The sequence below is a fragment of the Calypte anna genome, chromosome 19 (assembly GCF_003957555.1).
Source record: "Calypte anna isolate BGI_N300 chromosome 19, bCalAnn1_v1.p, whole genome shotgun sequence".
NCBI lineage: Eukaryota > Metazoa > Chordata > Aves > Apodiformes > Trochilidae > Calypte > Calypte anna.
The window spans coordinates 7222213-7245567 of NC_044264.1; the positions used below are offsets into that span (position 1 = coordinate 7222213).

The 23355-nt window shown below is 45.5% G+C and overlaps 2 protein-coding genes across 2 annotated transcripts in view; both read left to right on the plus strand.

Moving 5' to 3' along the window:
- Positions 1-10052, plus strand: part of CPD (carboxypeptidase D) — a 25799-nt gene extending 15747 nt beyond the window's left edge. Inside the window, 19 exon segments of the mRNA XM_030462687.1 lie at positions 171-240; positions 242-280; positions 282-309; positions 856-946; positions 949-1024; positions 1571-1767; positions 1770-1841; positions 1844-1880; positions 3080-3275; positions 3534-3669; positions 4459-4613; positions 5003-5092; positions 5397-5423; positions 5426-5479; positions 5481-5531; positions 5911-6067; positions 6070-6095; positions 6399-6498; positions 7140-10052. Of these exon segments, the coding sequence (XP_030318547.1) occupies positions 171-240; positions 242-280; positions 282-309; positions 856-946; positions 949-1024; positions 1571-1767; positions 1770-1841; positions 1844-1880; positions 3080-3275; positions 3534-3669; positions 4459-4613; positions 5003-5092; positions 5397-5423; positions 5426-5479; positions 5481-5531; positions 5911-6067; positions 6070-6095; positions 6399-6498; positions 7140-7366 (1829 nt within the window). The 3' untranslated portion in view covers positions 7367-10052.
- Positions 10053-10425: 373 nt separating this feature from the next.
- Positions 10426-23355, plus strand: part of GOSR1 (golgi SNAP receptor complex member 1) — a 30403-nt gene continuing 17473 nt past the window's right edge. The window contains exons 1-6 of the mRNA XM_008495075.2: positions 10426-10492; positions 10961-11075; positions 12724-12811; positions 13006-13113; positions 13493-13584; positions 13922-13996. Coding sequence (XP_008493297.1) covers positions 10462-10492; positions 10961-11075; positions 12724-12811; positions 13006-13113; positions 13493-13584; positions 13922-13996 — 509 coding nt within the window. The 5' untranslated portion in view covers positions 10426-10461. The remainder of the gene's footprint in view (positions 10493-10960; positions 11076-12723; positions 12812-13005; positions 13114-13492; positions 13585-13921; positions 13997-23355) is intronic.

The following is a 23355-nucleotide window of genomic DNA, read 5'->3' on the forward strand; positions in this document are numbered from 1 at the left end:
CCTGAATCTTGCTCTGTGTAAAAACCTTCTCTCTTCAGCTGTTATGTGCATGTTGTAGTCTGTAGTTATCTTCTCTACTGCTTTCTAGGTTTTGGGGTTTTTTTTTTGGCCTGGGTAACAGTTGCCTTCAGGAGACCTGATGTCAAAACATTTTTATGTTCCTGTTGCAGGTGGGATGCAAGACTGGAATTATTTACACACAAACTGTTTTGAAGTGACCATCGAGTTGGGCTGTGTGAAACCCAAAAGCTGAGGAACTGCCCAAGTACTGGGAGCAGAAGCCGCTCTCTCCTCCAGTTCATGAAGCAGGTGAGGCACTGATCCAAGAATTGCAATAGATGCTGCAGGGTTTGCATAGAATAGACTGAACTGAGCCCTGCTTCCTGGCCAGAATGGGTGCCTGCTCCACAGAAATCATCCCTCATCAGAGCATGTCTCAACAGTTTTCTCCCCTCCTTCCCAACGTCTGTATGGATACAGCATCTAGTGATGTGGCTTTTTATTTCCCACTCATCATGGTATTCCCTGGGCTGGAGTGGCCTTTATGTGCTGTTCCCATCCCAGTTGGGGCTGGTGGTAATGCTGTGCACCTGGGGCATGCAACAAAGGTGTGGAGCTGTGGTGGCACCCTCAGCCAACAATTGCTCATTGTAGCCATCAGGTGATCTTTGTCGATGCTGCCAGTCTAACCTGAACCCTTTTGGAACATGTTGCTTCTCTGGGAATGCTGGGTGGGATCCTCCTGCTCCTGGGCTGGGAGCTGGTGGAATCTCGTGTTGGTGATCCCACAGTGCTGTGTGGGGTGGGAGGCAGAGCAAGGGCTGGTGCTCAGAAGGGCTCTGGGTCTGTGCACAGGTTCACCGTGGTGTCTGGGGCTTTGTGCTGGATGCTATGGATGGAAGGGGCATTCTCAATGCCACCATCAGTGTTGCCAATATCAACCACCCATAAAGACCTACAAGGATGGAGACTACTGGCGCCTCTTGGTCCCGGGGACGTACAGAATCACAGCATCTGCCCAAGGGTGAGCAGTGTGGAAGGAGCAAACAGCTGCATGACTCTCTTCTCAGTTAGGAGTAGTCCCATCACCTCTATTCTACAGCAGGTGTAGGCATGGGGGTTTCTGCTCTCTGTCCTGTGCAGAGTTAGCAATGTGATGCTATCCTGATGTTAGACTGCTCACCTGGTGCTGGTGTGTGATCCAAATCTTCCCTGGTTTGGAGGTGATGGGGAAGGAGTTGATAACCGAGTGTTTTTAGGGGAAACTCTTGCAGGCAGCTACCCACAAATTACTTCATCACTTCAACCACTGCTGAAACCATTGTGTTAAAGCAGCCTGGCTTGTTGTCTCACCAGTCTGCCACATATGCAACAACTAAGCCATTTTGGCCTGAGCTGCTCCTGTTCCTGCCATTCCCATGTTTTTTTGTTTTTATGCTTAGTTTTGGGCTGGGGAGCATAGCAATCCCTGTGAGTGTCCAGTCAGGAAGGGGGGGCAGCTTGTTGTGTGGTGTTTCCTCTGTTGATGTTGAACCTCTGACGTTTCCTTCTGCCTCTCTTCCCTGGGTAGGTACGATCCAGTCACTAAGACGGTGGAAGTTGACAGCAAAGGTGGGGTGCAGCTCAACTTCAGTCTGTCACGGACAGACATGAAAGTGGAGGAGGGGAAGGTGCCAGTCCTGAACACCCCAGACACCAGTGACCCCAACGAGAAAGAATTTGAGACCCTAATCAAAGACCTTTCTGCTGAGAATGGCCTGGAACGCCTCCGCTCACCTCCTCAGGGGACGTCTCTCCTTACCGATACCGCCCTTACAAGGACCTCTCAGAGTTCCTCCGAGGCTCTACCTGAACTACCCCCACATCACAAATCTCAGCAGGTGAATGAACACTCAGAGCAGTGCTCAGCTCCCCCTCAGCAGCAGCCTCAGTAGGGAAGCAGTGAAATGAGGAGCTGTGAGCACAGTGCAGAGGTGGAGAGCTCATCCCTCTCCTTCCCTGTGGCTCCTGAGTTTGAGGGAACCCCACACAAAAGGGCATGGCAGCACGGGTCATCCATCTGCTTTTTTCTGAGATGTCCTTTTACTGACTTAAACCTGGGGTGCTGTCACAGGGGGGCCTGGGACTGGTAATATTTCCACCATTGATATCCCAGGCTTCTGCAGATGTCTCTGTTCTGTGCTCTGTTTCCTCTGTTTTCTAAACCCTTTCCGACATCCACTCTAAAGGGTCCCCAGCAAAAATTATAAAATTTGACTTACAAATCTTAAATGGCCTTTTTTAATTGTCTGCCTTCAGATTTTAATTCAACAGTGTGAGACGTTTGAGTTAGTTTGCCCCTGAGCCAAGGTCTCTGCCCTCCTGCAGGAGACCATCTGTCTGCAGTCCTCTGCTCTCCTTTGTGACCTGTAGCACTTACCCTGTGTCAGCTTTAGAAAGCACAAATCTCTTTGTCCCAGGACCTCATTTGCTTGTTGTTACCAGGCACAACGTGCTCATGTGCTGTCCCTGCTGGTGCCAAAGCTGCTTTTCTGATCTGTAGCTTCTATTGTCCAGCCAGTTGCATCAGCCCTGATTGTGTTCCCTGCTTTGCTTGCATTCAGTTTGCTAACTTAATGGCATGACTGTAGCAACAATGTCTGCATTGCTGGAAATAGGCCTGCTTTTGTCCTTTTAACTGGGTGCTTTATAAATTAGTTTGATGTCCAGATGTATCCTACTCTGAAGGAAAACCCAAACCAAACGAAAACCCAATATTGAATGCACGGAATATGCATTTAGTAGTCCCCATCCATAGGCTGTATAGGGATATATGGAGCTTTGGGGGTTCTGTACATCTGGACCTGGATGCTTCCCTACACAGATGCTTGTGTTCAAACTGATGTTCATTGTGAATTTGGTTTCAGTGTTGCTGTGAATCTTCTCTTGTGATGTGGTTGTTTTGTGTGTCGCTTGTCTTTGCAGCCTCCTCATGGAGGTTGGCAGCAGTTCCTTTTCCCACTGGGATTTCTCCAGAAGGCCAGGCTAGGCATGTGGCTCTGTTTCTGAGCTGACACTTTGGTTTCTCATCCCTTGGCAGTTTGGGTCAGAGTGTTGAGTTCCGTCAGATCTGGTCCCTTGAAATCTCCAACAAGCCCAACCAGTCCGAGCCTGAGGAGCCCAAGATCCGCTTTGTGGCTGGGATCCATGGAAATGCTCCCGTGGGTACCGAGCTGCTTCTGGCACTGGCAGAATTTCTCTGCATGAGCTACAAGAAGAATGCTGCAGTTACAAAGGTGAGAACCCAACATCAGTCACCATCTTGGGGTTCTCCTCCTGGAGAGACTTGTCCTGTGAACAGTGCCTTGTGGGTTGCAGTGAGCAGACACGAAGAGGGAAGGTGTTGTGAAATCCACGGGGCCAGTGGGAACCTCTGACTGCTGCCAGCAATATAAGCAGCAGTTCCTGGGATGAGATCCAGGCAAATGAAATGTACAGAGAATTCACCCTACCCAATTGCACTTTTATGTCCTGTTTCTCCTCCATTTGTTCAGCTGATTGACCGGACACGGATTGTGATTGTGCCTTCCCTGAATCCAGACGGACGTGAGATAGCTCAAGAAAGAGGCTGCACCTCCAAGATAGGCCAGACCAATGCTCACGGCAGAGACCTGGACACAGACTTCACAAGTAATGCAAAATAAAGCAGAGTGATGTGTAGGGTCCCTGTGGAAATGCAGGCAGCTGTAGATGCCTCTTACTCGCTGCTCTAGGGTTGGGTGGGGTTTTGTTACTGGGTCTACCTGGAAAAAGAGCAGCATTCCTGTCCTGATTCCCAGGCAGCATGGCTGCTGGGAACTTCCAAGCCTGGATTCCTCTAACAGAAGGTAATTTGCAGTCACATATTCACAAGACAAAGACAAAGCAAAACTCTTTAGGAACAGTCCAGAGCTTGGATATCACCTCATTATGTATTTTTCCTGTTAATTGATTTCTTTCAACTCTCCATTTCTGAAAAATTCTCCCTGAAAAGTGGCTCCTTTTTATCCTGCTTTTCTGGTTTCTGTGTGTCACAGCCTTATCAGTGCAGTGCCCTCCCTTCCTGGGGAGGAAGTGTTTTCTCTGGCCAGGTTTGGTTGGGATCATTCCAAGTGCTTTCTTAAGGAAATGTCAGTTCAGTGACATGGAGGAGAACAAACACACATGAAACACCTTCTGCATTGTCAAAGTAAACAGCTTGGGGAAGTGATGTGATGTGTAATGTTTGTTTAGCTTTGCAGATTAATTCCCCACCATAGGTAATGTGGACTAAGTACTTTACTTGATCTATCAGCATCTGCTGAGATCTAACAAATACCTTTCAATACAGGCATCAGACTTAATTTCAGACAGAAAGAAAGAATGCACTGCTGCTGGCCTCTCTAATAGCTGAGGAAACTGTTGCCAATTCCCTTTTCTATTTGTTATTCTGATTTACAGGTAACTATTCCCGGTACTCGGGGACACGAGAGCCTGAGACCAAAGCCATCATAGACAACTTGATATTGAAGCAGGATTTCAGCCTCTCTGTTGCTCTAGATGGAGGATCTCTGCTTGTCACTTACCCATATGATAAGCCAGAACAGACAGGTATGGTAACCCCTCCAGGACTTGCACACATGGTTACCCTCAGGCTAGTCTGTAGAATTTGTGTGACTGTGTGGTGTCAGAGCTTCCTGTGCTGGTGGTTTTCTGAACCTCCTTTTCTGTTCGACCTTGGAGCTGGCAGTCTGTTAAGTAAAACTAGAAAACCTCATGGGGTTCAGCCAGGGATCAGGACATTTACCTGCAACAGTATTTCAGCTTTTCCAGAGCCAATATAAAAACTTGTGATGCCCACCCCTCAGCAATAGAGAGAGTCTGGAATGCTCCTGAGACAATGCATGTCACTGTTTAATGCAGGATGTGGGGTTAAGATGGAAATCTGCCCCTCCAGTGAATGAGAGTCGTGCTCTCAAAGCCTTGCTTTTCTCTTGTAAGTGAGAACAAAGAAACACTGAAGCATTTGGCATCTCTGTATGCAAACAACCATCCAGTGATGCATTGGGCCATCCCAGGCTGTCCAATAAGTCAGGTATGTTTGGCTGAATCCTTAAACCTTTCATCAGCTTGTGCTAGACTCTGCTGGGAGCAGCTCTGTCTGACAGCTGTGTTCCTGCTCTTACAGATGAGAATATTCCTGGGGTGTGATCCGTGCTCCGAATGGCACAGTCACTTGGAAGCATGAAAGGTACTGCACAGGGCTTTTCTATCTCTGATAAGGAAGCATTAAAAAGCATATTTGGTCTGACGTTTGGGCCAAACTTCTTCCCCACCAAAAGCTTTCCCAAATATCATCTCTTCTGTTGTAGATTGTGGGGTTTTGGGTTTTTTTGCAGGATTTCAAGCGTTACTTCGGCCACTGTCCCCTGAGATCACTGTTTACACCAGCTGCTGTTACTTCCCAAGTGCAGGACAGCTTTCCCAGCCTGTGGGCAGACCACAGGAAATCTCTCCTGAGCATGCTCGTGGAGGTGAGCCCCAGTCTGTGGGAGGGAATTCTGGCAAGGAGGGAAGGGTGGGGGAGAGGAAAAAGAGCAGTGTGAAGAGTCCTTGTGGTCTTGTTTGGTGCTGTGTAATTACAGGTGGTCATGATTTAGACTCTAGGAGGAAAGGATTTAACCAGGGGCACAAGTGACCAGGAAATGTGTTGACATGAGTTCAACATCTGTGCTTTGTTGCCTTGTGGTGGGCTGAGCAATCCCTTGCAGTGTTGTACACTTGTATTTATTACTAGGGTCAGGGGTGGAGAATAGACTGGATTTTGAGGGGTGGATTAGATCCTGTTTTTAGTTACACAAGTGCCATTACCCGTGGATCTGAGTGTGTAGTGTTTAAAATGCTTTATTTCAGGTTCATAAAGGACTCCATGGCTTTGTCCAAGACAAGAGTGGCAAGGCAATTTCTAAAGCTATCATTGTTCTCAATGAAGGCTTGAAGGTCTGTACTAAAGAAGGTGGATATTTCCATGTGCTGTTGGCTCCAGGTTTGCATAGCATTGATGTCATAGCTGAGGATACCAGCAAAACATGTCCAAGGTATGTGAATGTCCCTATTGGAGATCTTCTCTCCTTCTGCCAGATGAAGCATCCCTCTGCCTCATTGGATCTGTTTTAGCTGCTGATTATGTACCCAGGGTTGCTGTTTTCTGCCTTGAATAGACTGGATGGAGAAAGAATTTCCACAGCACAGTAGGGTTATTTTGGGCAGTAGCTTTTCTTCTCATTGCACTTGTCTTGTCACCCACATGGTCCTACGCTGGTCACAAGTACCTCTGTAATCTGACACTTAAGAGAGGTGGAAGCCTTGGAGGTAGTCTGAGCTTTGGTGTCTTTCTGCAGGTGTTTGTACGTGACAATGCACCCACCTCTGTCCTCATTGTGTTTGACATGGAAAACAGGATGATTGGCCTGCCGAGGGAGCTGGTTATAACTGTTGCAGGTAAAAGTGGCACTGATCAAAGCTCTGAGCTTTGCTTCTGTACCTGTTTGTGCTGTCAGTGACCCCAATCTTCACTGATCTGGAAAAGAAGCCTGTGGACTTAGGCCACATCCTGCTTCCCTTCAGAACACGTGCTGGTCCGTGCAAACTGGTCCCAACAGCTCTTGGATCTGGTGGATGCTGGGCTGGCAGCTGGGAGGGAAGGAGGAGGTAGAGAGTGTTGCAGAGGTCTGAAGGGTCCAATAGAGGACTTTGACCTGCCTGGAATGGGAAGAGCCTGTTTGTACATAAAGCTGAGAGCTAGGAGGTTGTGCTTCTTCCTTTCTTCAAATAGCGTGGCACCAGGAAAGCATTAAGATTTAGAGTATTTTTTTGTTTTTGTCTTTTTTGTTCAGGTTGGCAGCTGCTGGGAGGACAGGGTTTCTACCCAGCAGTCTGCAGAGGAGCTCAGCTCTCCTAGATTGAAAGCACAGAAAGCTAGTGGAGTCCTGCTCTGGGAGCAGCTGTCCTGCATGCCAGGTCTTCTGTGGCTGAGAGAGGAGGAGGAGGAGGGGGGTCACAAAATTGTCTGTGACTGGGGAAGGAAAGAGAGATGGGTGGCAAGACCATAGGATTAACTTCAATCTTCTTTCTTTGGCAAGGTGCAAGTATGTCTGCTCTGGTCCTCACTGCCTGTATCATCTGGTGTGTCTGCTCAATAAAGTCCAACAGGCACAAGGATGGATTCCACCGCCTCAGGCAGCACCACGATGACTACGAGGACGAAATCCGCATGATGTCCACAGGCTCCAAGAAATCCCTCCTGAGCCATGAGTTCCAGGATGAAACAGACACTGAAGAAGAAACATTATACTCCAGCAAACACTGACACCTCCAGGGCAGGACAGGAGGTTCCCATGGACCAGACCTGGTGGTGGGGGACAGTCCCTGTGGTTCAGTTTGAAACATTAGCTGCAGGATGTCCTCCAGAGGTGTGGGTGACAGCTCCCAACTTCTCTCTGGTGTTTGCTCTGTTCCTATGTACAGGCATATCAGTGGGTGAGAGAGGTTGTGCTTGGGCTAAGGACGTGGCTTGTTTACGTTTTTAAGTCAAGTTCCTGGAGGTTCACAATGATGTGTTATGAAAGGCAACCTAACAGGGTGGCCAGCAGAGTTCCCAGCACTCCCCAGCATCTCAGCAGAGTGAGCAGATGGTGGGGAAGTGCCCCCAAGACCCGCATGAGGTCATGGTTACAACACTCCAAAGCAGTTTCTCTACCTGTTTTGATTTCATGTTTTCCACTCTGTACTCAAAGGGGAGCCAGATCTTTCACTTGACTCCATGTCCTTCAGAGCAGCCCTGCAAAAAAGACTTACTGGTTTTTCAGGTGCTCCTTTGGAGTTTTTCCCCAACATGAGATGCTGTGGCCTACCCTAGTTGTGGAGCACCTCTAGTGTCTTGCTAGTTCCAGGCAGTGACTTGGCATCCTGAATAGCTTGGGGGAGATGACACCCCATTCTGGAGCTGGAAAAGGAGCAAATGTTGTCAGAGCTTTAGGGAACCCTGACAAAGTTCATTTGCTTTCCAGAGAAAGAAACTTAATCCCCCTCGTCCCCAGTTGCTTCTCGTTTGTGTAGTAGTCTTGACCTTTGGGGTCTCACTTTAGTGTCACAACCCTTTGGGTCTGAAATCACAGCTGAAGATTGCTGTAAGCAACTGGATAAACTGATTGTGGTGGGTATTGTAGAAAAGTGATCAGTTTTGCTTAAGTCCACTGTTATTCAGGAGGAAACAGTGACATCTGACCACTGCTTTGTATTTGAGTGTTGTTGGAGCAGCAGGGAGAGGTCATGGGAGTATCCATGGCCCAACTTTAGTCTTAAATTTTGAAGAGAAGTTGCACCCTTTGTCCATCTAACACCATTTAGTGATCAGAGCACTTTGGAAACAGCCTCTCAATTAAGCTCTGGTGATGGTAGGCATGGAATTAGCCTGCTGGCTTGGCTTTCTTCTCTTCCTGCAGCATCCCTGAAGGATGTAGCAAGAGCTCCACCTGCTTGTGTGTTTGCAGTTGTGTCTGCAGCTTGGGGACCTGTGTGCAAGTCATGAGTCAGGGCTTAAAGGGCTGTGCTGAAAGAGAAGGGGAAAGCAGCCAAATTCTTTTTTGTAGCACTTGGTAGGAAGTTGGAAGGAGGAGTCTCAGCCTGCAGCCCTAAAACACAGTAGGTTTGTGGGGAATAGAAGGGATGCCCAGAGAAATGAATGGCTGAAATGTTTCATTTCCAAAGCTTTTAGGCATCTCTGATATTCCTGTGCTTTCTCAGCAGAAGGCTGGGGTTAGAATAGGCACTTAGTTTCTTGCTGCTTCTTTTTTAATTCTTGCCCCACTAATCCAAGCTCTAGGGTGCAGGATTCTGGCACAGTGACTGGGACATCTACCTTGCCCTGAGCTGATCTGTTCTCCAGCAGTCTGGGGAGGTTCACAGGTGAAACCTGCTCGTGGTGTTAATGGTGGGGTGGTGACACCCAAGTGTATGATGGGGTCTGTTCTCTAGGGCTCTGACCTGGTCTTCTCTGGGGGAATAGTGCCTCAGGTTCCCTGTCAAAGACTGTGGGAAGGGAGCTGTTCCTCACCTCTGCCCTTCCAGAACATACCTGCGGCCATGCTCATCTCAGCTGATTTTGTGCAGCTATCTGGGGAGGACAAAGAGAACCCTTAGGCACATCTACACCTTCTTCTCTGTTCCAAAGGGAATTACAAGAAATGTGTGACTGGCTGGGGAGGTGTGCTAGAAACAGGGAAATGAGATTGAGCATTCCCCATGCTCTTGCCCCATATTGCTGTGGTGTGAAGGAGCTGCTCGTGTTGCCTCCCTTCTGCAGGAGCCCTGCACCCCTCCTGCCTGCTCCCAGCTCCCTGGGATGAGCAGGGGATGGGCTTTGACCCAGTCCATGGCCCTGCCCTCCAGCACACAGTACTGCTAACCTAATCTCCAAGCTTTTTCTGCTTCTGAGGCCTCTAACAAGAAACACAGATTGGGTTTTACGTTAAAGTTCAGTTTGCAAACAGCTCTTAGGGCTCTGTTGGGGTTTTGTTTGTGCTGGCCTTGCTTTGTCCCAGTAGCAATAAGCCTCATCAGGAATCAGCCCTTTCCCTCCATGAGTGTTTGAACTGGGACTGGGGTATTTTTAAGGTGAGTGGAGCTGAGATGTTCTGGAGATGTGTGAGACTTCTCTGTGCAGCTGGGGGGGGTTCGGTCTGGCTCTCCCTCTGTGCTCTCAGAGCTGGGGAGGCAGCAGTGTCCCCTCACTCTCTGTCTGTCTGTCCGTCCATCCATCCTTTCCCAGGCGGGACCTCCTGGTTCTGGTGAGGAGCTCGTCCCTGGAGCGGGTCGGTCCGTGCACTGTGCCTTCAAACCTCCGTTTTTACAAGGGACTCGAACCGCTTTCCCGGGCAGAGAGGGACGGGACGGGGGGAGGCAAAGCCTGGCCTGACCCTGCCCTCAGCCGGGAGCTCTGTTTTTTACCTGTATCCTGAGACCCAATAATCTGTATAAAAATATTTTGACCTCCACCGGAGTTGTCTCGTTCTTTTCACATGGGACAGATGGGGCTGGGGGCTGAAAGAGGGGAGGGGAACCGAGTCCGAGTCCGAGTCCGAGTCCGAGTCCGAGTCCGAGTCCGAGTCCGAGTCCGAGTCCGAGTCCGAGTCCGAGTCCGAGTCCGAGTCCGAGTCCGAGTCCGAGTCCGAGTCCGAGTCCGCCTCGTCCCGTCCCAGCTGCAGCGACCACGGGGCGAGGTCCCTGCTCAGCCGCTAGGGGGCGCTGCATTGGTGGAGGTCCGCTCGTCCGCAGCCGCTCGGGGGCGCTGCAGCGGGAGGTCCTCCCGTCCCGTGTGGCGCCGCGCTCGCAGGAAGACGCTCTGTCCCGGCTCCTCTCGGCAGCGCGGGCTCGCCGTGCCGCGGCTGACGTTGGACAACAAAGATGGCGGCGGGGAGCAGCAACTACTGGGAAGGCGAGTGGGGCCTGGGGCGGCGGGGACGGGGCGGCTGCGCTCCACGGGGCCCTCCCGGGGCTCTGGCAGGGTAGAGCTGCCCTTGGGTCCTCTCTTCCCCCTTCCACGCCCTAGCGCGGGGGCTGCGGCGGCGCCGTCTGCCCCTCAGCCATGAGGTGCCGGTGCCGGGGAGGACCCGGGGCCCTCGGTGAGGGGAGGGGGGGGGGCGGTACCGGCCCCTCCTGGTTGTGTGGGGCAGAGCCAGCGGGTGAACACCGTGCTCTGGGGTTCAGCGTGGGATGCTCCCCCCTTTGGGCAGGGCACCCCCCGTGGCAGTGTCCCCGTTCCCCGGGGGGTTCCCCTCGCTGGGGCTCCCGGGGGTTCTGGGGCAGCTGGGCAGGAAAGCACCGGGTGGGAACGAGTCCCCCAAAGCGCGGGGTCGAGGGGAGGGTTTGTGACTTGTCCCCCGCTCTCGGCCGCCCTGTGCAGATCTCAGGAAGCAGGCGAGGCAGCTGGAGAACGAGCTGGACCTGAAGCTGGTTTCCTTCAGCAAACTCTGCACCAGTTACAGCAGCACCCGAGACGGGAGGCGCGACAGGTATAGGTACTAGCCCAGTTTTTACTTTTTTGTTTTGTTTTGTTCTGGATGCTGCTTGCAGTACTTAACTTGCTGAATGCTAACCCCACCTGTGGCTTTTCTGCTTAGCTTCCTAAGAAGCTGGTTTCAGCACTTCTTGGTGCTGTGCTGCTGGTGTTGGTTCAATAGTGAGGGATATCAGCAGGTGGGTCAGAAAGGAGCGTGGGCTGCACTGGTGTTGCTTGAAAGTATTCAGGTCACTGGGCAAGCTGAATTGAAACCTCAGTAACTGTGGGGTTAGTGTGCAAAGTAATGATAGGACTTTTTAATGCATATACTGCATTGGGTTGCTTTCCATTAAAAAAAAAATTAAACTGGCAAGGAGTTTCCAGTATCAGGAGAGTTTAGTCTTGTACTTCCCAAGTGGGCTGGTGAGGTATTTTTAAACCCTCTTTTAATGGTAAGGGAAGGGGAGCATCAAGCAGCTGTGAGTGGTTCAAGGTGGCACAGATGACCAGCCCTTCCCTCCCTTCAGGAGGGGCAGCTGTGTCTGGCTTTCTCCTAAGTAGTAAAACTGAGGAGTGTATATATGTTTATATATGTCAGAACCAAATGGATATACACACGTATGTATGTATTTGAGTAGTTCATTTGTTTTAGACAGGTTCATGTTTGACTGGAGGAGTAGTAAGAGGAAACTTTTCAAGTCTTTCTGGCTTGTGGACCAGAGCTGAGGTCTTGCCTGCAGTTCACAGCACTAATTTATCAACCTCTCTGTTCCTCTGTGCAACCTCTGAAACCTGCCATCCTTTGCCTCTTAGCTATGGGTCCCTACACTGTGTATCAGTAGTGAGTGTGAGTGCTGGCTGTATGTGTGTTGGTAATTTTTCCTTTTCATTCAATGATTTAATCAATTTTTTAACATTTCTCTTAATTTCTGCTTCTGGAAGCCTGGGGGAGCCTCAGTAATGACCATGTTACTCTTGAGTCAGTGCCCCAGTGTTTCATTTCTAGCTCTGTTCTGTGTTACCTGCCACATAATCTGATTGCTCCAGTTATTTTTACTTTCTACTCCAGGTATAGCCCACCAAAGCAAAGAGGAATCTCTGAGGTGGTAGCTGTCAGATTCCTGCAGGCTGGCATGCCCTGTGTTGTGTTTTTTGGGGTTTTTTTTTGTTGCTTAGCTGTGACTTTTCTTTGTGGTTTTAGTTTATCTTCCAAAGCACCCAGGGAAGGTGCTTTGTGTGGAACTCTGTGGGTTCTATTGCTCTGTAGAACTCTGACTGCTTAATAGGTCAGTGGGTGGTCCTAGCATGGTGTTATTGAGGTGTAATTATGTAGCTGGTGTTACATGCTAATGGTGCAGTGCTCCCTCCTGCCAATAAATCTATCAAGTGTGAAAGTCTGGGAAAGAAGGGCATGAGTGCTAAAAGGGTTCTGCTAGCAGAAAAGTCTCTTATGAGGAATGGTTTTGTTTTCCTCAAGTGATCCTGAGCCATTAGTTCAGGGAAGAGTTAAAGGCATGTATGATAAGCTCAGAAAAACTGCATTTCATGAATTAATTCCTTCAGGAAACCTCAGTAGTGAAGCTTTCAACACCTCACACTGGTGTGTCCTTATTTCTTACATTCATCAGAATTACATCCCTTTAATAACTGCACCTCTCCTTCTGCAGCTCTGACACAACTCCTCTCTTAAATGGATCAAGCCAGGACAGAATGTTTGAGACCATGGCTGTGGAGATTGAACAACTTCTGGGCAAGGTAATGATTTTTACTTCAGCATCTGGGGAACACTGCAGTGTGCAGTTTGTGTGAGGAATGTTAGGAAATCAGACAAATGTTTTGGAAGATCTGTCCTTAAAGCTAGCTCTTTCAGCTTAGCTTTGTACCTTTCTTACATGAATAATCTATTTCATAATTTGGGGTGGGTTTGTGTTTTTTTTTCTTCCCTCTAGCTAACTGGAATAAATGACAAAATGGCAGAATACACAAACAGTGCTGGAGTCCCCTCCCTGAATGCTGCTCTGATGCACACATTGCAGCGTCACAGAGACATCCTGCAGGTAACCAACACTCATCCCTCTTCCCTTCATTTTGTTTCCCTCTTTGCAATAATTATGAGCAGTGCTGATACCACAGCATACTTGATCATTTTACCAGATTATGTACATGCCACCCATCCCATCTCACTTTTCTTCTCTCCAAGCACCCCAAGCAGTGAACCCCCAAGCTGGAAAAAAGGGATTTTTTCATGTCTTACTGGTGGCTGCCACCTGAGAAAGGACAGGAAAAAAAATTAACATCCAAGCAGTTCTGATTTTAAGTTTCCTATGTTAGGATTCCTAATCTTTGTGTTAGAAAACAGCTAACATTTTAATAGATGGTTGGATGTTGCTAAATTCATCCTGAGATCCTAATTTTTGAATAATTGTTTCATTACAGGATTATACACATGAATTCCACAAAACCAAAGCAAACTTTCTGGCAATAAGAGAAAGGGAGAATCTGTTGGGATCAGTACGGAAAGATATTGAGTAAGTTGTGTTGTGTGGAATCCCTTCTGTGAGAGAATGCTTGGCATAGCTTATTAATCTGCACTCTTAACAAAGAAAAAAAAGTTACTTGATGACTTTTCTGAAGGCTGTGATAAGATTCTGTTTTGGTTTGTTTTTACTAACTGGAAAAAAATAATCATGTTTTTAAAGTAAAACCATTTGGCTATGTTAAGTCACATTAAAAATGCCCGGAACTTTTCTGTGTTGTCAGTTCAGAGTAACAAAGCATGATAGGAATCTAAATCAGTTAATATTGTGCCATGAAAAACCTCTAGAAAAAATGTCCTCCAATTCTTAACTTTTTTTTGCATTTCAGATCATATAAAAGTGGGTCTGGTGTGAATAACAGGAGAACAGAACTATTCCTGAAGGAACACGAACATCTTCGAAAGTAAGTGCTGTTTGTTACTTCTGCTGGAGGTGCTTCACCTTTCTGGGGGATAAAACATCCCTAATTTCAAGTGTGACTGAAAGCTTGGTCCATTTGTGGCTGTGTGTATGCACAGTCAGTGCCTGGCACTGTGTATTCTCCTTGTGCAGCTGGAGTAACATTTATTGCTTATTCTGGCTAGGAGGTGCCTATGGTAGGTAAGAGTCAGGAGAGTTTTGGGTGGTTTTAACTTGGTTTTGTCTTTATACAAACTATCATCAGTGGGTTTTTGTCAGGCTCTTGTGACACGTGCTTGGCCTCCTCTCCTATGGAAGTGATTACCTTTAGAGCACACTTCACTGGGTTAAGGGCTAAAACCCAAAACAGTCCCAATGACTTGGCAGTTTTTCACTTTCTCATTCATTTTTCAGCCAGACAGAGAAGAACCTTTTTTACCTTTTGTCTCTACTGAATGTGTGCAAAAGGTGATGCAAGAGACTAATTCCAAAATTAACTTTGCACTTAAGTGTTTGCAAGTTGACTCGGGTTTATTGGCCAAGGTAACAATCAAAGTACAAATCCCTTGCTTTGTATTCTTGGTGCAGCGAGGGTGTTAGATTAGGAGTAGCTCCTTTGGGTGTTCCCTGTTCAGCAACAGCAACACAACCTGATAGAAAAGAGCTGGAAGGTTGATGGTTTGGCGATTGTAAAAAAGCAGCGCTGATCTTCGTGGCTCTGTGTTCTTCAGTGTAGCAGTGCTAAACCTCAGTCTTCCACAAGAGGGCAGGCTTTCACTTGGAAAATTAAATTAATTAAAAATTACCTGTGGCTTTCTCAAGTGTGCCTTTTAAAAAGACAATTGAAACTTCTAGCCAGAACTGCACAAAAAGCTTTTACAGAAAATTGAAACAAAATTTTTTTAATTGTGGCTTGCCATCATTTCATCCTAAATATTCTTTAAAATGGCTAAAATTTAGAAATTAATTGACATAAAGCTCGAATTATGACTTCTGTTAGGATGAATTCACTATTAAACATGCATGATTAGGAAATATAAAAGTTTCCAGGAAAAGAAACTCAGTATTTTGGAATATTTACCTAAAATATTGTAACATTTGAAGCATCCGTGTCAGTGAATCTGTGTAAACCTGATTCTTTCTAGATGTTCTGATTTGGATTTTTCCTTTTGGTTTTGTTTTTTCTTTTATTGAACAGGTGATGAACACTTTTACACATTTGGCATTTTCTTAAAGTGTAAACTACAAGTAAAATGTTTCTGGAGTTTTAAAATGTGCTAAAAACCTGACATTCCTCTGAATGCAAGGTTAGAAAAAATGGAGAAAAATCATTTTGTAAATGCTGTTTGGCAAATGTCTTCATCATTTAAGACACAGATCACTTTGATCTCTTTAAACATGCTGAACTGTTGAGGATATTTTTAGGATAAAACCATGAAAAATTGAATTAGATAAAGCAGTTTCAGAAACAGTTAAACCATCTTCTAGGTGATTGAAAATGTCAGAACTTAACAAAAGGTTTTGGCACTGGACTGATTGGCAGAATGATGTGATAATGTGTAGACATTGTCTCAAAGATGCAATAGTAAAAATGCAAATATATTTTTTGTGAAATTGTGAAACAAGAGCTTGAAAAATGGAGATGGGAACCTAAACTTGGCAAGTATATTGTTACATACTGTAGTCATGAAATAATGCCACAGGAAGGATAAATTAATATCAGATATTGGAGCCTTCACTTGGTTTTGACCCTGCTTAATTTATGATATTAATTCCTTTAACCAATTACAAATTTATCTCATGATCTGAGAGTGTGTGAGCTGTTAGCTCACTGCAGAGTACCAGACTCTTCTCTCAGCCTTTTTCTTTACACACCACCATGTGAGGCAGGATAAAGCAGAAACTTGAGCTTCCTTTTGGCAGCATTTTCCCTGACTGCTCTTTAAAAAGCACGTTGGCAGCCCCAGGCAGTATTGATTGTGGTGGGATCTCACTTGGGAGTCAGAGTAGTGCTTTTTGCCTGAATATCCCTTTTTATTTTCCTGTCACATTTTGAACATCATCTCTTCTGGAAGGACTAAGACTGAAGGAGGATGGGTCTGTCTTAATTTTACATATGTAGGTAACCATAAAAAAAGAAGGGGAAATAAAATCTCAGTGGAAAATTTAGGAATAAAAGGTATATTAAGCACTAGGGGAATTACAACAGCTGAAGAAGTGATGTTTGAACCCCTGCTGTGCCTATAATCCATAAAATTGCTCTCCATTAAGCCCTGAGGGTTGTGCATCCATTTGGTTTTGTTTTCCCTGGGTGGGGCTGGCTGCTGTGTCAGTGCTGCTGGCACCAGTGGGTTCTGCACATCCATGCTGGGATCAGGGGCAGCACTCAGGCTGGGGACACATGAGGTTCTGCTCTGTCACAGCCCACTTCTGGGAGGGTTAGAGATAGCAGATTGTGCTCCTCTCTCTTTAGCTGAAACTCCTGGTGCAGTTCAGTTTATAGGTGAGCTGATTCTGGGTTTTATTGGGAAAGGAGATTTGTCTAGAAATGTTATTAACTGTGGGTAGGAGTCATAAAGTTTCTAAGTCACTCAGTTTCCTACTGAATTTCTACACAGATAATTCAAGGATATCTTGTTTTACCTACCCCTGGAAAGAAAACCAATAATGCCTGATATTTTTTTTAATAAAAAATTTAACACCTGTTTATTAAAATCTGGCTAGAAGACAGGTCTTGTTGAATATTGATGCTCTGTTAGTTCTACCTAATAACTCAGATCCTTTGGCATATTAGAAACTTGAAGAAATACCACATCTAGAGCAGTCATGTTTGCAGCTGGTTTTTGAATGCTTGTTGTCTCTGGTCTGTGCTGTTTCAGTTGAGGTGTTGGTCTCATCTTTTCTGTTTGTATGCTTTTGGCCAGGTAAATAAATAAATCTTTTTTCTTGTATTACTGTTTTCCATCTAAAGAAAGCAATTTTGATGAACAGCATTTTTAAAACTGCTCTGAGAAGTGCTGCCTCATGGGAAAGTATCTTGTCAACTTAGTGTTTGCCCCCCAAAATTCTGCAGTTATTGATGAGTTATAGCCTAAGTCAGGAAAGAAGAGACTAATGTATTTGATTAAATCTGCAATATTGTGTGTGTGTGTCACTGAAAATTTCCCTTGTGTTAGTACTTGCATTGTATATGGAAGATATATCAGATAATGCTGATGAATTTGTGTAAGGATTGATGAAGGCTTCCCAGGTGTAAATAGAAATTGCAGATTTTATTACCTTTGATGAATTTGTTGTAAAACTAGATGAAAACCAGACCACTTAGTGGCTGCCAGACTTTAATGTAGGAGATTTATTCTCTCCTTGGGCCACTGTGTGACTGCTGCTTTATTGCTCAGCCCCAGTGCTCAAAAATCAACCATTTGTCCTTCTCCAAAAGAAGCAGCTGGTGGTGAAGCAGATGCCCGTGCTGGTGCAGGTATCATTAGCTGTGTTTTTAATTGCTGTCAGATGACTGCATCTTTCTGGTGAGTGTTGTTAGGCAGAATCATAGAATCATAGAATTAGCCGGGTTGGAAGGGACCTCAGAGATCATCTAGTCCAACCCTTGACCCACCGGAGCAGTTGCTAGACCATGGCACTGAGTGCCACATCCAGTCTTTTTTTAAATGTCTCCAGGGACGGAGAATCTACCACCTCACCGGGCAGTCCATTCCATAGCCTGATCACCCTCTCCGTGAAGAAATTCTTTCTAATATCTAACCTAAACCTCCCCTGGCACAACTTAAGACTGTGTCCTCTTGTCTTGTTGAAGGTCGTCTGTGAAAAGAGTCCAGTTCCCACCTCGCTACAGCCTCCTTTCAGGTAGTTGTAGACAGCAATGAGGTCTCCCCTGAGCCTCCTCTTCTTCAGGCTGAACAGCCCCAGCTCTCTCAGCCTCTCCTCATAGGGCCTGTGCTCGAGTCCCTTCACCAGCCTGGTTGCCCTCCTTTGGACCTGTTCCAGGACCTCTACATCCTTCTTAAACTGAGGGGCCCAGAACTGGACACAGTACTCGAGGTGTGGCCTCACCAGCGCTGAGTACAGGGGAAGAATCACCTCTCTGGACCTGCTGATGACGCTGTTTTTGATACAGGCCAGGATGCCATTGGCCTTCTTGGCCACCTGGGCACACTGCTGGCTCATGTTCAGTTTCTTGTCGATGCAGACTCCCAGGTCCCTTTCTGCCTGGCTGCTCTCCAGCCACTCTGTCCCCAGCCTGTAGCGCTGCATGGGGTTGTTGTGGCCAAAGTGCAGGACCCGGCACTTGGCCTTGTTGAACCTCATCCCGTTGGAATCGGCCCAGCTCTCTAGTCTGTCCAGGTCCCTCTGCAGAGCCCTCCTGCCTTCGAGTTGGTCCACACTTCCTCCCAGCTTGGTGTCATCTGCGAATCTCAGCCTACCCAGTACAAAAGTTTCAGCTTTGATAATCAAAGGGCTGAGGTAGGTGAGGCTGAATCTGCTCAAAGTGTTGAGGCTAAGGACATAAAACACCCCCGTGTGCCTTACAATGCTTTGCCCTGGGAACAGAGAGGGCAGGGGGACCAGAGCAGGTGGATGGTAAACTCTGAAGGAGAGTAAACAAACCAGAGAGGGCTGCATTCTGCATGGGAAAGAGAAGTGAGGAAAAAGAGAAGTGAGCAAAAGAAATACCAGGAATCTGCAGCAGTTGTGTAATGGTGCTGTTAGTAACACATACCTGATGGGTGGAGATGATTGGGATAAACTAATGTTTGTGCAGTACTTCATAGGTGTGAAGTATTCTGGAGTACCAAATATTTTTATGACTATTAGCATGGTGTATCTTTTAATACCTACAATTTAAAATGTGTAGACAGTTTTATGTGTATCTTGTACTTCTTTGAGCAGAGGAATTTTAAATTTCCTGTTGTTGCTTGGGCAGAAATGACCACATTCAGTAGAAAATAATCACCAGGAAACTGCTTTCAAACTTTGGTCCTAATTTTTTTTGGTCCTAACAGTCCAGATTTTAATAGAGTGACTTGTTGACCTCTTTTACTCTATATATTGATGTTGCTCACCAATTTTCACTTTAGTACTGATTTGCACAGAGAAGTCAGCTTAATGAGATGCTGAGACTCCTCACAGGGTTTTTCATCATAAGATGTCAATCTTTTGGGGAAAAGCTAGCAGGTTTCTGCCTTAATTTCCTTTTCTTTGTTATCCCTGTTCTCTCCCCTGCACCTCCTGATTTTCATTCGCTGTGACCTTCAGTACTGGATTAAAACCAGAGAACTGCTGCCCTCTCCCTGTCCATCTCCTCCCTCGCCTCTGCTTGCAGGGGGGACACAGTCTGGGCAGTAACTCTTCTGGCTGACACATGCTTTGCCACTGCATCTGCTCATCTCCTCTTGGAAAGGAGGAGACAGTAGGAAAAACAGCTAATTCACCAATTCCTTTTTTCTTTCCCAAGGTGTTTGGCTGGGGAAGCAGCAGGGAGGGAGGAGTATGATGAGCTTTTTCCCTGGATGCCTGCTGGCTGCCTGCTCTGCAGCCTCAGAACTGCTGAGCTTCACTTGAGTCAAGCCCAATAAGAATGTTTGGGTTTTTGTTTTTCTTTAATTACAAAACTTGCCTATAAATTAAACTTTTTTGTTGTTGTTTGTTTGCATCAAAGCAGAATGTGGTGTTCTTGTTGCTGCCTTAATTTTCATACAGATTCTAACTGAAGCAGCACTTGGTAATGAACAGTTTGCTTTACAGCAGTTATGAAAAAAACAACAGATCTCTATGAGAGGACAATCCATGTTGTCCATGTCCTTGGTGTGGATTGTTTGCCAGGCAGCACGGAATTGGGTGTAATTGGCTGCAGCCTTGCTGTGCAGTGGCAGTGGAAGGCTGCAGCACTTTGTTTATTGGGCTGGAAGATACAGTGCAAGGAGAGATTGAGGAATCTGGCTTAAAATGTTTCTCTGCTGGCCATTAATTGCTCTGGCAATGGTTGTTCCACAGTTTTCCCCAAATGTTGTTAAATATCCTTGACTTGTGTTGGGTTTTTTTGTTTCTGGAATAAGGAAGTTTGGGAAGTTTTTGCATTAAAAGTGCATGTTAGTGCCTCAGCTAGCTGGGCAGAGTGTCTGCAATCCTCACCTCACTGCCTGACTGCTGAATATCCAGAACATGGAATTTCAGGGGCAGGGTTTTATCCTTTGTCTGAGCAGCAGCAGCAACACAGATACAATGGTTTTCAAGAAAGGGATTTGAGCAAAGGAAGGGTTTTGGTATTGCAAAAGCTTACTTAAAGATGCACAAGGACCTGTACTGTAATCCTGATTCAAAATATGATTCAATTTTCTCTTTCTGCTCTGTCTTCTTTTGCTGCAGAGTTTTCTCAATTGCAGTTATGCATCAGCAGTTCCTTTAGCCTTGTGGCTCCATGGAACTGAATGGGTTTTATCTCCAAGCCTGCTGGCAGAACCTCTTCTCTTGAAGATCCATGGCAGAATGACACAAGGCCATTTTTTAAGTGGCTGCATCAGCTTCCCCTGTAATATTCCCAGACTGAGTACAATATTTGGAGATATCATACACTTAAATACCACACCAAACTGAGCACAACTGTTCTCTTATTTTAATAGTAAATATTGCTCAGTGAGGGAGGCAGTTCATGTCTTCTGGAAAAAAAGGAAACTTCACTGCTTATTATGTGACTGTAATTATATGAGTGTTATAGCAACTTATTGAAGTAGTTTAATGAGAATTTGGGGAGGTTCAAAGCTTGTAGGCGATAAAGGAAGATGCTCTCCTGGGTATCATTATTATTTATAAATAACTTAATAAAAGAATGTGAAAATCAGCCAAGTACTTCAGGATTGAAAAGAGGTTTTCCCTCTAAAAATAGCTTGAGCTTCATTAGAGTAAAATCAACTAGTGCTTTTTATCTTCTTGTGCTGTATTTAGGACTTAAAAAACCAAATCTACCCCAAAAGACTAAACCAAAGATTATTTTTATCTTGCAAGTTTTATTTGTATGCTTTCATTAGAGTTGTATTGCTTTAAAAAGCTACTGTATTCAGTCATTTTCATGACATTAGTGACTGTTGTGATATTTTTGTGCCTCAGAATTGAATTATGCAGGTGAGAAGGGATGCAGTCACACACTTGTTGGCATTAACAGCCTCGGGCTCGTTGTTCACCCTTTGTCTGTGTAAAATCTGAAGAGTTAGACCTGATCTTCCCCAGGAAAGAGGCTACAGAAACTGTAGTTACAAATGTCTGCAGAAACCAAAGACCAAACTTTTACACCACTGTGTGGCAAATTCCATGAACATTTCATGGAAGAAGAGTGGTTGGGACTCAAATCTCATCTCTGGTGTTTGGTTCTGGGCTTTACCTTTGAAATGACACAATGCCCTTGATGGGGGCAGAGGGAGGGATAGGAAACCACCTTTCAAACTTCAGAGCTCTGTCTCTGCTTCTGAAGTTTCTTCCTGGTTTCAGAAATAAACAAGTTGGTGATGCATGTTTTATTTGTTTTTAGCTTTCCTTTCAACACTGTTTCTTAACTAGGACAGCTTCTCCCCCTTGCCCCCCCAAAGTCTGTATTGAAATTAGGACTGAAAAGCACTGAAATCTTTACATGGGTTGGTTTTGAAAAGCAGGTGCATCTTTTGAACAGAATCACCAATTATGGATTTTTATAGAATTTCTTTGATGGAATCTCAGAATCACTTATTATTCTAATGCTGCATGTCATTTTTTTGATCAGCTTGGCTGTCTACTAGGTAATCCTTTCAGGCCAGAAGCTCTTGCTGGTGGAACCTGCAGTAAAAGCAAGCTGCTGAGGTTCATTTGGTGTCTATAGATATGTTAAATAGCAATTCTTTCAATTTTTCTTAAATACAGGCTATACCTCTGGAATGTTACTGTATTACTGTATAAATGTCATTCTTGAGCTGATTTCATTTGAACTTCTGAGCTAATGCATCAGGAGGAGGTTCTCATTCTTGGCTGCTGAATGGCAGCTATGCAGATATCCTAGTGCGTCATTTTGCCAGGGGTTTGATAAAAAGCATCTACTCCCATCTGCTGAGGATACATCCTTTCTATCAAATCCATGAGGGTAAGCAGAATGAGATCCAGATTCCCACTAAAGCCTGCCTGTTTTAGCTGGATAGTACAATTTTGCTTAGAATATTTCAAGGACTTCGGTTTTGTTGTCAAGTGAAAGATGCAAAGTGCTTTCCTCTCACTTGAGAGGTTTGTTTTTTAGTCTCACTTCTGGCAAGATGCAGCTTGTTCAGCCTTAGATAAAAAGACAAACATCAAGAATGTGGGGAAGTTGAGCCAGAAGAAAAATGTTGAGATCTTCCCTCATTAATGAGTTGTATCCTGAATTTGGATTGTAGATGGTTTAAGTGTAGTGTGCACTTTACATTTTGAACCATGGCTGTTCATTATGTTGTGTAGTTAACTCTGTGATTTTAAGAAACATTTTCTGAAACTTAATAAACAGGCAGGTAAATAGTTGTAACATTAGGTCCTGGATGAAAGCCCAGGTATCTTTATCTACCAAACCCTCAAAACCACAGCAGGTGAAAATGTAGATAAGAAGCAGAATACATTTCTGTCAGTGTGTGTTTTAGGGATTCCTACTAACTGAAACTTGGGTTGTCATCCTAGGGATAACTTTCAGTTCATTTGTGTGTTAGCTTCACTGGAAATTGACAAGATTTTAATTAAAAGTTGTTAATAGGAAGAGGCCCTTCTGGAAGACCTCGTGTTCTCTTTTTAAAGTTACTTACAAGTATGTGAGTAGTAGAACAATTTTTCTAGCTTTATTTAACTGCAGTCAAAACACACAGAGCTAGATAAGTGAGAGCTAAGATAAGTCTTGTTTGTTGCTATACAGATTTTAAATGACTTGTGTTGCTTCTGTCTTGGCTTTGTGTCCCGTGTGAGCCAGGATAAAACCAGTTTTGTTTGGCAGGTATGAACTCCCTTTTTGTCAGATCAGTGCTGGCTAGCAAAGGCTGTGCTGGCTTGCTTTTGAGGGGGTTTTCCCTTTAGTTAAAGATATAATCTCAATTATATGTTTCAGAGCAGACATAATAATGAGAACAGCATTCCTGCTGAGTGCCAGTTCTGCATGCAGCATGTAAAAATTTGAGGAAATGCCGATAGAGTCCATTAGTAAGTTACTGGAATTGTTCTGCCAATTGTGGTTACTGATAATGACTTACAGAAAGCCTTTCTTGCTTCATTTAACTTTGTTCCTATGGGTAATATGGAGCAATTATATGGGAGGCTCAGTCTATCCAGGAACTTTCACAGCCCCATGAACAGAAAGCCTCTAGAAGCCTC